General features: G+C 39.3%; 1 protein-coding gene across 2 annotated transcripts in view; it reads left to right on the top strand.

The window, feature by feature from the left end:
* The window catches only part of adcy6b (adenylate cyclase 6b), an 83,681-nt gene that overhangs the window by 46,750 nt on the left and 20,713 nt on the right, over window positions 1-16,218 (top strand). For both annotated transcript variants that reach the window (XM_053642571.1, XM_053642570.1), the window contains exons 4-7: window positions 8,912-9,061; window positions 11,590-11,711; window positions 13,734-13,845; window positions 14,853-14,980. In XM_053642571.1, coding sequence (XP_053498546.1) covers window positions 8,912-9,061; window positions 11,590-11,711; window positions 13,734-13,845; window positions 14,853-14,980 — 512 coding nt within the window. The remainder of the gene's footprint in view (window positions 1-8,911; window positions 9,062-11,589; window positions 11,712-13,733; window positions 13,846-14,852; window positions 14,981-16,218) is intronic.

The raw sequence follows: 16,218 nt of genomic DNA, 5'->3' as shown, positions 1-16,218 counted from the left end.
GGCTGGACCCCTATGAGACAATATGCTTTTAAAAAAAAACTTGTAGTTTTTTTTTTTTTTTTTAAACTACAGTATTCAGTGGAAGGTGCTCACAAGATTAGTAAGACAAATGTGTGTGTGTGTGTGAAGCTGAATCCATCCTTTTCTGCCAGGGTCTCAGCGGGTGTGTTGTGCTGGGTTTGAAGTTTGTATGAAGTGCTAATTCCAGCAGCTTGGACACTGACATGCTGAATAATGAATGGCACTGCAGAGGAAATGGAAATAAGGCAGAGACTCAGAGTACGCTACACTAGTTTTTTATATATATTTATATATATATATATATATATATATATATATATATATATATATATATTTTAAAAACTTTTTTTTTTTTTTTAGAAAAACCCAGTTATAGGAGAAAAGCAAAGAAATAGGCACGAATGTCAACCGTCATGTTACAATGTGTGTTTATTTATGCTCCATCGTGATATATTGGATGTTGGATTCTGAACCAAAGTCAAGGATGTAAAGTCATCGTATGATGTTGAATTTCGGTTACACCACAGATACTTAAAGTCCCTATGAAATAAAATTGAAAGTTTTGTGGCTTTTAGTATGAATATGTTCATCTTAAGGTTATCTATAAGCTAGTGAGCTCCAAAACAATGACAAAATTTGCATTTAGAAGATATATGCATTCAAAATGTACAGTCTCTCTCTACCACCAATACAGATCAACAATTTTGATGACATCATTCTGCACTTCAACTTCTCATCAGATTGTCCGTACAATCAAATACTTTCTAGTCTAAAAATCACCTTGCCGAAGTTGCCGGTGTTGAGCGAGAGAAATCGTATCAGCAAGCATTGGACGTAATTGTGTCTGTGGCTGTTTGAATGCGCGCGTTTTATTCAGTTTTCCAACTGTAAGCTGGTTAAGAAGGAAATGGCCAGAATTCTTTCAGTGGAATTTTTTTTGTCAAGTACAGCTTAGCCCGGGCTGTAAGGTAATTAAAACGCTATTCTCTATTTCAAAAGGAGGAGGAGCCACTCAATATGTCCTGCCCTGACTTCCTGTTTCAGTGGAAAATTACGTCGACAATAATAACGTTATGCGTTTCAAGGCACTTCATGAGGACTTTAAGCTAGCTAGTAGTACGTTATGTGATCGTAGATCAAAACTTTGTCTCACGGAGAGACATGTTCATCATCACCAGCCAATCAGAAACATGATCTGACTTAACAGGAAATATTACATCCACGATCGAGATGTGTCAAGTTATATTTCATCCGTAGACAAATGAGCGACATACAATAAGTAATGATGATCTACAATAAAGTGGTGACTCAGTTTACTTATCTGTTGTTTACACTGGTGTGCACTAGTTCTGTTCTATAGCTAGGGTGACAAATTTAACAACATTTTCTTATTAAACCGCTTACGAACCATTTGAATATGCTGAATGGCAGTTTAATATTACACTAATGGCTAAACTTGTAACATATTTTGGTGTCTGGGCTACCACCGTGCTAATATCTCAGTTTTATGACTTTATTTTTACTATCCCAGGAAAGACTTCGGTATGCTGGCTGATATAGAAACAGCTTATTTGTAGTTTTATAATCCCCCTGTTTACAGTTGAGGTCATAAGTTTACATACGACTTGCAGAATCTGCAAAATCTTTTTTTTTTTTTTTTTTTTAAATGAGAAGGATAATAGAAATTGCATTTTATTTTTTATTTGTACACCAATTTACACCAATTATCCTGTTCAAAAGTTTAACCCCCCTCCCGGGTCTTAATGTATCGTGTTGCCTTCTTGAGCATCAGGGAACGTTTGCACATTTTGTAATAGTCGTGTACGAGTCCCTCAGTCGTCCTCAGTGTAAAAAGATGGATCTCAGCATCATATAGCCGCTGTTGGAAAGGGCTCAAATATGCAGAAGATGCTGGCAAACCAAAGAATGTGCAGGACCTGGAGGAGTTTAACTGCTCAGGACAAAAGAAAGAACTCATGAATAACTGTCACAAAATATACAAACAGTCGGTGATCATCCAGGTAACTACACACAGTATTAAGGGTATATAAAATGTTGTACTGGTTCATTTGTGTAAATTCAGTTATTATTGTGTCTTGTGTCCATCTAAAAAAAAATGCAATTGTTATGATCCCTCATTTTTTATTATTATTAACATTTTACAGATTCTGCAAGCCATATGTAAACGTATGACCTCAACCGTAGTTTTGTTTAAGGATATGTTGAAACTTTGTCATTTAATTTTTTCACAGTTTGTAAATCTGAAAATAATAGCCGTGTACGTTCAAACCATGCTATGATAGAACTTAACATCCTGCTGGTGGAACACACTGAAGGTTTTTCAGTTCTCCAGTACATTTCGAGCAGCTTGTAATAATGAATCGAGGCACTAACTCAACGTGTTTTGTTATCTTAGAAAATGTAGACTACAAAAAATGTACAGTTATAGGACACCAGAGCATTTGCTTGACTCGATCCTACGAGACACTCCACAAGTGGTTAATATGGTGCGTGACTGATGATGGACAGATGTGGTATGAGGGAGGCCCTCTTTGGTGGTGCTGGACAGTTAATCTTGTGAATGCTTTTGCTCCTCACTCTCACTGCTCTTAAATTATATTGACAATGCAATCTTCACAGGAAATGGTTTGTTCTGCAGTCGGAGGAAATATTTTGTTCCCACACTGCAGGGTCAGAGAGAGAACACAGGCCACAGAATAGATCGCATTAATGCAGGCTGCCATTGTCCGTTCTTCACGAGTTACAACAAATCCAACAAAGGCGAGCTTTTCAGTCTCTACATGTGCATGCATTAATTATACAAGCAGTAATGTAGGGCTGGACAAGGACAAATAGAGGACAAATAATAAATTCATTAACTATTCCAGCAGACATGTGAAAGCTCTAGTGTGCTGTCCAGTCCAGTGTTTTGGTTGGCCAGAAACCTGACTGATTAGGCCATACTGTAATAAAGTACAGCAAGCTAATTAGACAATAAGTGCATTAATACAGATTAAGGGAAACAAACGAGTATATGATCATGTAACAAATTGTGTTTGTGTCCTCAACAAAATTGTAAGCGAGTTGTTGGCTGAGATGTTTAGCTGTATTAGATTAGATGTACTGTACTTTTCTCTCTTCATGTCACATGTAAATGATGTTAATCGTGTCTGGCTAGCATCTTTATATTCTCTCTGTGTGTTTAATGACAACGTGGCTGTGCATTATAACCAGGAGAGTTATATGGACTTTATTCTGCTCCACACTGTTTCAACACTGTTTCCACATACTTGTCTGTTCATGATCCTGAAATCATCTGCCATCAAAGGAAGCTAATTAATCCAGCTGGTGAAAATACTTCTGTTAACCGGCTCAAGCCCTGGCCAATGTGTGTAGTGCGACAGGCGGTAGGTAGGTAGGTAGGTAGGTCTTCGAAGTATGTGTTATATTTTAATCGTAGCTACATGCGAAAGCCAGTATGTGCTTTTCTTTATGTGGTTGTTGACATGAAATCCACTTGAAATAAAAAAGGATATACTTCTCATGTTTAAGAAAAATTGTTCTATAAACATTTTAAATTACACAACGTTTCTCTTTCCCAAATTTTGTTGATCAGCCAGGGGGGCTTAGTGTTTAGCATGTTTGCCTCATATCTCCAGGGTTGGGGGTTCAAATCCCGTCAGGTTTCCTCTGGGTACTCCCTCAGTCCAAAGTCATGTGCTGTAGGCTGATTGGCATTTCCAAATTGTCTGTAGTGTGCTTTGCAATGGGCTGGCACACCATCCAGGGTGTCCCCTGTATTGTTCCCAGAGTTCCCTGGAATAGGCTCCAGGCTCCCTCGCGACCCTGTGTAGGATAAGAGGTATGGAAAATGGATGGATGGAGATGTCTCAGTGATTAAGGCTGTAGTCAACTGGTGAGAAGGTGAATTCAAATCCCAGCACCACTAAACTGCCATGGTTGTTTCCTTTAGCAAGTTAAATGAGTAAATGGAATGGAAAATCTCACCCAAAACCTTTTCCCAAACCACATGCTATTTCAACAGCAATGTCAAACAGACTTGTTGATATACAGTAGTTTACAGCACGATCTATAAACACAAACAAGACATCACTTCACTGTAGAAAATAATTCAATGTTACCATTTTGGACAACCTAAATGCATGTCTAAATGCACTTTGGCGTCATTTCACACAAGCTGACAGGTCTGGTGGCTGCAGTGACATTTTACAATACACCCCTAGGCATTGCATTACAAAATTAGAAAGCTGATTTGTGACAGAAAGTTAGAAGTGAGGTGAATCAATCAATCTACATTTACTTCTATAGCACATTTAAAAACAGGGCAAGTTGACCAAAGTGCTTAACACTCCTAAAATTACTAAACGCCAATACACACATACATTCAAACACACAAAACTCATTACTGTTCAATCTCCATACAGCTAAGGACAATTATACGCAACAGAGTATAAACAGAGATGCGTCTTCAACATAGATTTAAAACATTCAGACGAGTCACAGGACCTAATATGTAGGGGGAGGCTATTCCAGAGGCGTGGCGCTGCCACCGAGAAGGCACATTTTGGAACATTTAAAAGGAACCTCTGAGACGAACTTAGAGGTCTAGCGGCACGATGATGCCGTAACAGGCTGGAAATATATTCTGGAGCAAGTCCGTGTAAACGTTTAAAAACCATTAGCAAGACCTTGTATTGCACTCTAAAATCAACAGGAAGCCAGTGTAGAGAAGCCAGCACTGGAGAGATACTGGAGCATGTCCTCGTGCCAGTCATCAGTCTGGCCGCTGCATTTTGCACCAACTGCATCCGTGACAGCATATACTTAGACAACCCCAGATATAAAGAATTCTATTATATTACATTATTGTTGTGAGTGGACAACAAATCTATCTTGCATAATATATCATTGACTATAATTGGAGTGTTTGGAAAATGTGTTTATTTCATTTTGAACTGAACTCATCCTTTAAGGCCGTGGTTATCATTAGAGTGAAGCATATTATTAGAGTGAAGCATAGCAAGACAGCAGTTTTCAAAATGTATTATTCATCCAAACAGCTTGTCGCTGAGGTTTTTTTTTTTGTTTTTGTTTTTTTGTGATTGTTGTTTACAAAAATGCTAGATTTGGTGCAGCTTTTTTTTTTTTTTCCAAATGTGCTTTGCAATTTGCTGAGGTTTTTTTTGTGCTTTTCTACTTTCATCAAAATTGCAATGGCACAACGTTGTTTTGCACGGTCTCTCGCAGTGATGTTTGTTGGTAAACGAGACCTTTTAGCTGTACTCTTGTTCGACGCACGTGAATTGAATAGGGTTTCGACTGAATGCGTGTTGTGATCATGTCACGACGCATCTTGGCACAAATCTGTGGAAAATCTGCTTTAATTTTGCAAAATTGCAAGCTCCTCTGAGTTTAGAGGAACAAATTATTGGCTTCTTACAGTATAGTTATTTGACCGGTCACTTGAATTTAACTAGATACATCCTTCATAGAAATGTGTTCAGGAATAAAAAGTGTTGGCTCATCTACTGCTCCAGTAAATAGACGTATTATTGTACACATTTAACATTTAAATAGTGTGACTAATATTTAAATAATTGGATTATAAGCATAAAATAAATCTGTACTAAAGGATGTTTAGTGGAGTTATTCATTTTCTGACACTTAAAGGAGACGGCCCTTTTTACAAGATGTAATAGGTGTCTCAGCTGTCCCCGGAATGTGTCTGTGACGTTTCAGCTCAAAATCACTTATTATACCATGCTGTAAATGGAAGCAAAAACACGTTGTTTTTGTGTGTGTGTCTTTTAAATGCAAATGAGTTCCCTGCCCCCTTTCCAGAAGAGTGCTGTGACTTTACAGCTCGTGCTTCGGATACTACGGGAACAACAAATCAGGAGAACCGATATGACTGACACCGTAAATACCAGTGTTCAGGCTTATATGTATGAATTAAACGTTCAGTAAGTGTTTTCGGGTTAAAAATAAAAATGACGACATAATTCTGGTCTCCGTGAATACACTCAGAGACAGTGGTAACTTTAGCTGCATTAGCCATGGATATTGCTAACAAGCAATCATTCACAAAATATAAAGTGCGATACTTACGTCTTCTGGATATGAAGCTGGATCACAGTCCGATGTAAAAAGCAGTCCGATGTAAAATGATTCAAACAAACATACACGAATTTAGCAATTTTTTGGGGGCACATTTGTTTCAACAATAAAACTTCTCTGGCTCTGATGCCGGGAGGACGTGAAGACTCTTATGTTCATTATTACAGCCAACAACAGAACACTTACAATGCTTATGAAGCTGAGACATTCTTCTTATCACTGTAGCTGCTCCAGCACGGAGAACATTGCGGACTGTGTGCACCACACTCGGGGGAGGATCTATGCTAATCGGGTGGATTCCGTCACCAGTCGTGGGTGGGGCCTGTTCCAACGTGACGTCACAATGGATAGAAAACGCAACCGACTCATTTTGAGACACTGTTTATGATTTACGGGGAAAATAATAAAGGAGTGGGTGGATTTTCACCATTATAGGGTGGTTGTGTACACACACTGCCGACACACATTCATTTTCAATCACAATGTAAAAGGGAATTTTGCATAATAGGTCCCCTTTAAAGAAGTCCCTGGCTGTAAGAAGTTAGAGAATCCCTGCATGGTCTCATAGCTTTAGCATTCTTACATACTCAGGTCCTGTAGTACTGGTCTAGTGGCGGTCTTTATGAGCAGTCTGACCTTGCTGACCTTGTGTAGAACAAGATTCCACAACTCACGAGGACTGTTCTCCTCCTTCAGCACGTAATTGAAAACACAGTGTCCTTCTTAGCCCTTTTACCCTTTTTTCCTTCCCCTAAAAAAACCCCCCCTCGGAATATAAATAAAACGTTGTTCATATTCAGTGTAAATGTGTGTGATGGGTGTTTACCCATGCTTCGTGTAGCCTTGTGCATTTCAAAACGAATTCTCAGCTGGGTGACCTGAAGGCAAATCCGCCTCTGGGTTATTGTGCAGCAGCAGTCTTTTCTAGCGAGCATGAGGGACTGAGCTTGTTCCCTGCGTTAGTCAGCACTCACAGATCATCTAGTAGCACTCACGTTCCTTACACTCTGTGCCTTCCCCTGTTTACAGAGACTCCTGTTGCTGATAAGTATCAGAAGATGTTGATCCGGGTCACGGAACCAGTGTAACAAGTTTTGTTGTTTTTTTGTTTGTTTGACTGGCTTTGTCGATTCACTCCTCTCAGTTGTGGAGACTCAGTGTGCTTGTGCAATAGCTTTTTACTGGATAACCAGACAGTATAGGAGTGTCCACTCACGATGTTTTAAAAATCCCAGAAGGTCACGAATATGAAATTTTCATTAACAATTCATATGTCTTTTCTGTTGACGTTATGTCGCTTTTATAATATAAGCATAAGCCTGGCGTAATGATGCGTTCACACACCATCAGCTCTAAGTACGTTTACATACAGTATTTAGACGTAATAAAATGCAAAAGAGAAGACATTGCAAACAACTTTAATATACAAAACCTAATACGTAAAATAAATACATTACTAGGCAATAAACAATATACTAAAGCAAAAGCTATGCATTTGTATACCTTAGGACTTTATGTGTACTACTTGGAGCTGCAAAGAAAATTTCACTGCATTTGTAGATTGAGAATAAGTCTATTCCTTTTTATTCTGTGTAAATAATTCATTTACTGTTCTGTACTAATGGATTGAACCTAATGGATTGAACCTGCAAAATTGTTTTAGTCAGAGTTACAAGTTATTAAAGTTGTATTAACAAAACATGGTTAGAGTGAGAATAACTGAGAATAATTCACATACTCAGCGATTTAAATATATAACTGATGTGACACAGTAATGCAGGAGGTAGCGTTCCTTGCCTCACGGTTCAAGGGTTCCTGGTTTGATCCTGAGCTCAGTTACTGTCTGTATTGTGTTTTGCATGTGTGTGTAGGTGCACACACACACACACACATATATATACAGTTGCAATCAAAATTATTAAACCCTCATTGCAAATCAGGTTTATTGTCAAAATGTACAGACTTTCAGCTGTTTGAAATGAACAAATCAAACAAAAGCAATTGAAATAGTTCAGCATAACGAATGCTTCGAGTGGTTTCCCCAAATTCAACTGAAAACTTGTAATGTCTTCTCCAGTCTCAAAATTATTCAACCCCTTCATGGCAAGCATCTTCAGTACTTAGTACAGCATGCTTTTAATGTTATGACCTGCTGTAACGGGATGCATAGCCAGACACCAGCTTCTGGCAGCGTTCCTGAGGAATCTTATCCCTTTCCTCATGAGCAATGACCTACAGTTCAGTAATATTCTTTAATATTCAGAACTTAAAATGATTTCTCCAGTTTCAAAATTAATCAACCCCTGAATAGAATCCCTCACAACAACACAAATATGCAAAACAGGTGTTCTCTCAAGCACACCTAATACAACTAGTCAAGGGCTTCATTAGTTGCACCAGGTGTGCTTGAGCTGGAACACATGAAATACCTAAACTAGGGGTTAGGGGTAGAAAATATATGAAGTACCTGGACGGGGCAGAAAAAGGAGGCCATCAACAGCTGCAAGCAGATTTCTGAGAAGGCAGGTTGTGAAAAACCCTCGAGTGACTGTGGAAGACCTGCAGCTAGACACTGAGGTCTCAGTGAACACAGTAAGGAGCGTACTAAACGCAGAAGGTTTCAATGCCAGAACTCCAAGACGTACACCACTACTGACCCAAAAGCACAAGACTTGTGTTGTGTAATTGTTTACTGTTCTCACTCACTCTCTCTCTCTCTCTCTCTCTCTCTCTCTCTCTCTCTCTCTCTCAGTTATGTGCAAATGGACTGATTTTCCTTTGCACCAACATCATTGGGATCTGCACACACTACCCAGCTGAGGTGTCCCAGCGACAAGCCTTTAAAGAGACCAGAGGCTACATCCAGGCCCGAATCCACCTGCAGAGAGAGAACCAGCAGCAGGTACACACACACACACACACACACACACACACACACACACACACACACACACACACACACACACACACACACTGGCTGCACCATTATTTTATTTTTATCATTGTTGTGATATGAGTTTCCACAATGTACACATTGTGAAAGTCTGCGATAAGCGAACGGCTTAAAAGTTGAGAACGTGTTTGTTTGTGTTTCCCGTATTGATAATGGCACATGTTGAGCTACAGTGTATAATGCATATAATGTATATAATGTATGCATATGTATTATCTGGTGACAAATTGAAAGAAGAAACAACGTACGGTATGTAAATAAATGACATTAAGGGTTAAACCAACACCTAGAACTGTAGATTTTCCTTTCAAAGAACTAAGGTAGGGTTGGAAAAAAACAAGAAAACATGTCTGCCGAATGAATGAGTCAATTTAACACATGATGAGTTGGAAGCATGCTTATTGTGCGTGCTCCGTGGTTTTTCCACATTGTTTCATAACGTGTCATTTTTTCCCCCCAAAATGGTTTCCCTGTGTTCCCACGCAGGCATACTACCGAAAGGCTAATTGCTAATTTCAGTAATCAGTGTCTCCTGCGGTGGCGGCGCCAGGAATATTTTATAGAGGGTGCTTTTGGATAGTAGGTGCAAATACACAGACCACCTTCATGAGAACCACATTGAAAATAAAAAATACTCAAAACTGCCTACAGTGCAGATAAACTATTAGACTATAAACTAGCAATTTTCAAGAAAAAAACCCAAAACAATTCAAAATACTGATTTGCGCTAATGTATTTATTTACTTTTTTAAATACAAGAGAGCATATTAAAGTAACAGAAGCTATTAATTCAACAAAGGAAGCTAGTAGTCGTATCTTGTGCACATTTAACTGTTGGGGAAATATATATATATATATATATATATACATGTATATATCTGTGCGTGTATATATATGTATATATTTGTGTGTGTGTGCATATATATATATATATGTATGTATGTGTGTGTGTGTGTGTGTGTATATATATATATATATATATATATATATATATATATATATATATATATATAATGTGCTGGATCAAGTGCTATTTGATTTGCAGTGATTAATGTGACAGCTATTAGACCTGTCCAAACAGCAGTATGTTAGCAATATTAGGGCGTTTTCAGACCTGTAGAACTGTCTTTGTTCTGTAACGGGGACTTAAATTGTTACAATGTTGCGTTTTCTCCTTGGCTCGTTTCACGTTCCCATTTGTAAGCGTACCAAAATGTGTTTATGCAAGTCACATGTGAGTAAACTGTCCTCTCATTGGCCAGTGCGCATCTGTTTATGTTCTCGAGTTCTGCCCATAGCGGTCATCCATCCAGTGGATAGACAGCAGCTCCGCGAGCTTATTGTGGCTTTCTTTTTAGTTGTAGTTATTAGAATGTATCTAATGTTCCACTTAGCGATTAAAGCCCGTCTCCTTGAGACGCTCGCTAAACACCTTGTAAACCTAAGTGATTTTATGCGTTTATGAAACTTGTTGAGAAATATGTTCGTCAATCCAAATTTCAGTTAAAGTTAAACGTAATGCAGTTCCCATCATGCCTTGCTATACAGGTTGCTTCGTTGGTCCGTTTGGTCAGATTGCTTTCTCACCACAAGCGAACCGCTCCAGAGTTCGTCCTCATTCAGGTTGTCTCGGACCGATTGTTTTGCGGCGGATCTGAGCGGGATTGCCGTGTTCATATATGTCTAAACCAGCGGTTCTTAACCTTTTTGCGAGCACGACCAACTTTTTAGAATGACATTGAACAGGAAAGTTTTTTTCTATGCCGTGTCACTCGGTTCTCGGTATTCGACGTGCACGGATATCCAAAAATCCGACAGTGGCTTCTCTGTGTACAGTCGTTTAAAATAAAAGTTTTCTTGTGACCCCCCTGCCAACGCCTTGCGACCCCCCGCTGGTCTAAACGAACCGAACCAAGGGAGCCACACGAGCCAGGTGTGAAAACGCCATTAGACTTCTAATAGGTTTATTTGAATGCTTGCCATTTCTCTTATCATATTACTCTATTTTTATTAGTTTAGTTTTAATTGTGTCTTACTTTTATGGTATTACATCGTATTATATTTGACAGTAAGAAAAGTGTGTGTAGATCTTTTGACCTTTGATTTAACTTCCATGACACTATTTCCACCAAAAGTGCACCGTTTTCAACATAGTTACAGAGAATAGCGAGACGGTGATTACACTATTAACAACATAGAATTTTTCATATATTAAATGAAATATTTTAACGATGTGTTTTAGTTGGGTTTGTCTCATTTTTCTGCGTAGAAAGAAGCCTAAAGCTGATGTTACATGCAGTGCCCTCTAGCGCTTTTTCGGCACTGACACCGTCCTCCAGATGTCATCACTTTTCTTTTGTCACAGATAAACGAAATCCTTAGAACGAACTCACAGCCTATCAAAACAATTACCACTCACCCAAATGGTCCCATATGCACAAACTCACTGTGGTTCCCTCTCACACACACATTCCCAGGAGCGCCTTCTGCTTTCAGTGCTGCCCCGACATGTTGCCATGGAGATGAAGGAAAATATAAATGCCAAGAAGGAAGATATGATGTTCCACAAGATCTACATCCAGAAACATGACAACGTCAGGTAAACATGTTTAACATTTGTCATGCATTCTCTTTTGTTGTTGTGTTTTTTTAATTGCTATTGACAAGTTCATTTGACAAGGTCAGATATAAAGAACATACTGTAAGTAGCATACATGGTGATAGAGAGCTCTGTTACAGCTAACAGGAAAATAGGTGACGGAGACGGCTGTGGCTAATCACATTTTGCTTTCTAGTTTAATATGGTGAGAGTAGATTCTGGAGTAAGGATTTTTTTTTTTTTTTGTCTTTCTTAAAGCATTAGACTACATTATGGTTATGGGAATGTTGGAGTTTTGCCAGATGAGGAGTCAAAACATCGATGTCTGATTGCTTAGAATAGCTCTTCCCTCAGATAAAGCTTTAAAATAGTAAGAGTTAACATGTACTCCTAGCAAATCACTAATGAAAATGGGATCCTGAGGTCCAGAAGGCAAATTCTTTTTCAAGTTTGACACTAGCATGGAATTTTATTTTATTTTCGCTGTGGCCAAGATTGCATTCCTGTGCACTGACTGATGTTGTCATTCCTGAACTCTGTTGGAGCTGTTAAGCTTAAAGGGGGGGTCACAGTTCAAAGTTCTCCTATCTCCAGTGGGACCTTGGATTTAACCCGAAATAACATTAGCCGACGGAATGCTAATACGACAGCAAAACCAAAGAGAGGCTACATAAAACATGAGGCATTTATGGATAAGGAAAACACATTCTTTCACCTATCACAGAGAGAGAACTAGTCATGCGAGTGCTTGAACATTATCAAAAGAACACAACAGCACAGCTGATATAGAACCTGATCCCCTTCATTACTAAACGCAGCCAAGAACTGCCACCTTTAAAAGGAGAAGGCCGATTGATTGACAGCGCAAATGACCAGTCGGAGACATTTCCCAGAATATGACCTTTACTCGCCACTTTTTCGAACAAAACAAACTTATGCGCAAGTATGCAGATAGTCATTCAGAATGCAGCCGTCGTGATTCTGAAGCTCGTGGCTAAAAAAGTGTACAAAAAATAGCATTAGCTCTGCGGGTTGGAGGCGGGGCTTCTGAGGCTGAGACGGGAATGCAGCGTAACTGAATAGGCCTGAAATTAACAAACCGGTGTACACTTTAGCCACAGTGATGCTTGTGATAACAGGCTACAAAATCCAAGCTATAACCCATCCTCCATGCCCATCCTGGAAACTAAAGATAGTGATAACTCAGATGGAAGTCAAGAACTCCAGAAGGGTACAGGATCAAGGACAGAGCCTGGCTACTGAAGAAGTACAAGAACGTCCTTAAGTGAGACCCTGACGCTAATAGCACTGCAGAGATACATGAAAGAAGCAAAGGCCAAAAGAATAAATAAGCTCCCTTGCCAGAGAAGCATCGAAACGATATTCTCGTTTAACAGCGCAACAAAACATCAAAACCTCTTTCTCCAGCTTCTCTTGCCATGCTGAGATCGAGCCGCACTGTAGTAAAACGGCTAATTAACTGGCAGAGTAAAGTGAGTAGAGTAAAACAAACAGCGTGCCGTGAGTTTGTTACAAACCTCAAAGCACGCACTGCTTTAAGGTCCAGCAAGAGCGATCCCACATATTGTAATTCACCCCAGCTCGAAGCATCTGTGTCACATTTGCTCAGGAAGAGTTCAATGCATGAAATTGGCCAATTTTCTTTCAAGGGTGGGGAAAAACGGCTGTGGCAAATGGTTTAAAAATGTTCCCCGCGGCAGGCTTGGTGAAGTGAACAGCGCCATCTGCTGCCCCTCGGTGGCTCTTTTCATTCTGTCGCCTGTAAATGGTTGTTGATGAGCGCAATTCTCTGTGGTTATGAGCTCCTTAAGTAGGCCAGGCTGCTTCTGTTTCTCTGACTTGCCTCATTGATCGTGACCCATCTTTAATCTAAGCAAAATAATGATTCTCCAACGTAGTCCATCACACCGTCCACCACTGTCCTGATTTTAGACCTGTGTAGACGTTGACCTCCTTTCTGTTTGTCCTTGTTTTTTTTTGTTGTTGTTGTTGTTTTTGCAGCATCCTCTTTGCAGACATCGAAGGCTTCACAAGTTTGGCATCACAGTGCACAGCGCAGGAGCTGGTGATGACACTTAATGAACTGTTTGCTCGTTTTGACAAATTAGCCTGGGTAAGCAAACACCATCGATCCCTTATTAAAGCCTTGGCTCAACTCTTAACATTGGCCAACTTGAGGGATTACTTGATTAAATCTAGGATTATTGCACATTCCTGATTTCTCCTCAGTGCATGTTTTCCTCGGATTTGTTTTTGCTAGTTATTTTAGACGCGGCAATTAAACTACGATATGGGTGTTCTGTGTTTTCAATCGGAGACTGAATCAATAACAAAATAATTGCTTAGGGAGAATTTTATTCTTTTTTTTTTTTTTCTTTAGATGAAATAAGGGCACCGTAAAAGAAATATTTCACCCAAAGACAGCATTTGATATAGTGATTAGAGATTTTATCACAACAGAGCAAGCTCGGTAAAGGAAATCACCATCATCATGAAGCTCTAGATACCGAGTACGGTGTTGTTTTAAACCAAAAGGTGGTTTTTAAATAAAACAAAGATTTTTCATGGATTTGTTTGTCTGGCCCAAGTTAAACTTCCTGATGTGAAAATTGAGCTAGTTTGATCCTAGTGTATTACCTTATCGTGTTCATAAAGCTTTAAAACTTAAAAAAAAAAAAAGATAAACAAACAGGTTTGTACATGTTGGACATATTTGAGAAGCAACAAAGGCTTTACAAGCAACAATTTGTTACAGGGAGTTGGATAGTGACCCAGATTTAGTGTTTGTAACACGATTATTGCAAATAGGACTTTTATTAATTTATGGTCTTGTTTTCATGAATTGTTATGTTGATTTTGCATGAGGTGTGTGTGCGTGAGAGGGGAGTTGTTTATACAGTATGTCTTTGTGGGAACCAAATGTACCCTCAGGGATAGGAATATCTGACGGTTTTGACCTTGCTTTTTTACATTTCCATTTGGTTACTGAGGTCAAGGTTAAGGTTAGGTTTAAGTGTAGGCCTAGCATTAAGTAGCTACGTTAATAAGTAGGTCAGTGGAAGGTCCTCACAAGGATAGTAATAAAAATGTGTGTGTGTGTGTGTATGTTTGTTTTGGCAGGAGAACCACTGTCTCAGGATAAAGATCCTGGGCGATTGTTACTACTGTGTGTCTGGCTTGCCTGAGCCGAGAGCAGATCACGCTCACTGCTGCGTAGAGATGGGAGTGGACATGATAGAGGCCATCTCGTGAGTCTGCATGTTTCTCGAATCAGAATCGCTTTTATTTACCAAGTGAGATATTTTAATGAAACCGACTGCTCACACTGAACACAGCCACTGTAAGAGCAAAAAAAAAAAAAAAAAAAAAAAAGGACAGAAATAACAGCCCTGGTTCCTGAGGCTGTGCCGAGCTCATACTGTTCATACTGTAAAAGAGCTGACTCTCAGCCCGCAAGTCCGTTTACAGGATCCATCCAGCAGCAAAAACGCTGTTCTTCTTAAAGCAAGAAAGGTAACGTCAAGGGCATGTCCGTGATCGGCTAAACACTCAAGATAATAAAAGCATATCTTTCCTTTTGTACGTCACTGTTTTCTGTTGTGCCGCGTCAAGATGATGAAGGTTTCGACTTTGAGCGGTAAAATGTGTTCTCAAAGCCAGAACTTGTAACGCATGACAGGGTATGCTGTTATAGGAAAATAATCAATGTCGAGGTGATGAGAGGCAACTCTGAACTTTGATTATTATTATTATTATTATTATTATTATTATTATTCGATTCCTGTAATACCACAGCAATTTTCCAATGATTACATTTTTTCATTTATTAACTAACATGTTGTACTTTGTATCCCTTTATATACTCAGACAAAAAAAGAAACGTCCCTTTTTCAGGAGACTGAATTTTAAAGATAATTTTGTAAAATCCAAATAAGTTTTACAGATCTTTATTGGAAAGGGTTTAAACGATGTTTTTCATGCTTGTTCAGTGCAGCATAAACTATTACTGCACATGCACCTGTGGAACGGTCCTTAAGACACTAACAGTTTACAGGTGGCAGGAGATTAAGGTCACAGTTACAATAACTTAGGACACTAAAGAGACCTCTCTACTGACTCTGAAAAACACCAGAAGAAAGATGTCTTGGGTTCCTGCTCACCTGCGTGAACATGCCATAGTCCTGCTGCAGGGAGGCATTAGGACTACAGATGTGTCCAGAGCAATAAACTGCAATGTCTGTAATGTAAGACATCTAAGACAGTGCTACAGGAAGGACAGCTGATCGTCCTTGCAGTAGAAAATTACATGTAACCATATGTACCCCCAAGACGTGATCGAGAACTTGCAGATACCTTGGTGGAAGAGTGGAGTAACATCTCACAGCAAGAACTGACCAATCTGGTGCAGTCCATGAGGATGAGATGCACTGTAGTACTTAAAGCAGCTGGAGGCCACCAGATACTGACTGTTACTTATAATATTGAC

This window comes from Ictalurus furcatus, chromosome 15 (assembly GCF_023375685.1).
Source record: "Ictalurus furcatus strain D&B chromosome 15, Billie_1.0, whole genome shotgun sequence".
NCBI classification, from domain to species: Eukaryota; Metazoa; Chordata; class Actinopteri; order Siluriformes; family Ictaluridae; genus Ictalurus; species Ictalurus furcatus.
The sequence above is the reverse complement of the archived record's forward strand: the minus strand, read 5'-3'. Positions and strand labels throughout refer to the sequence as shown.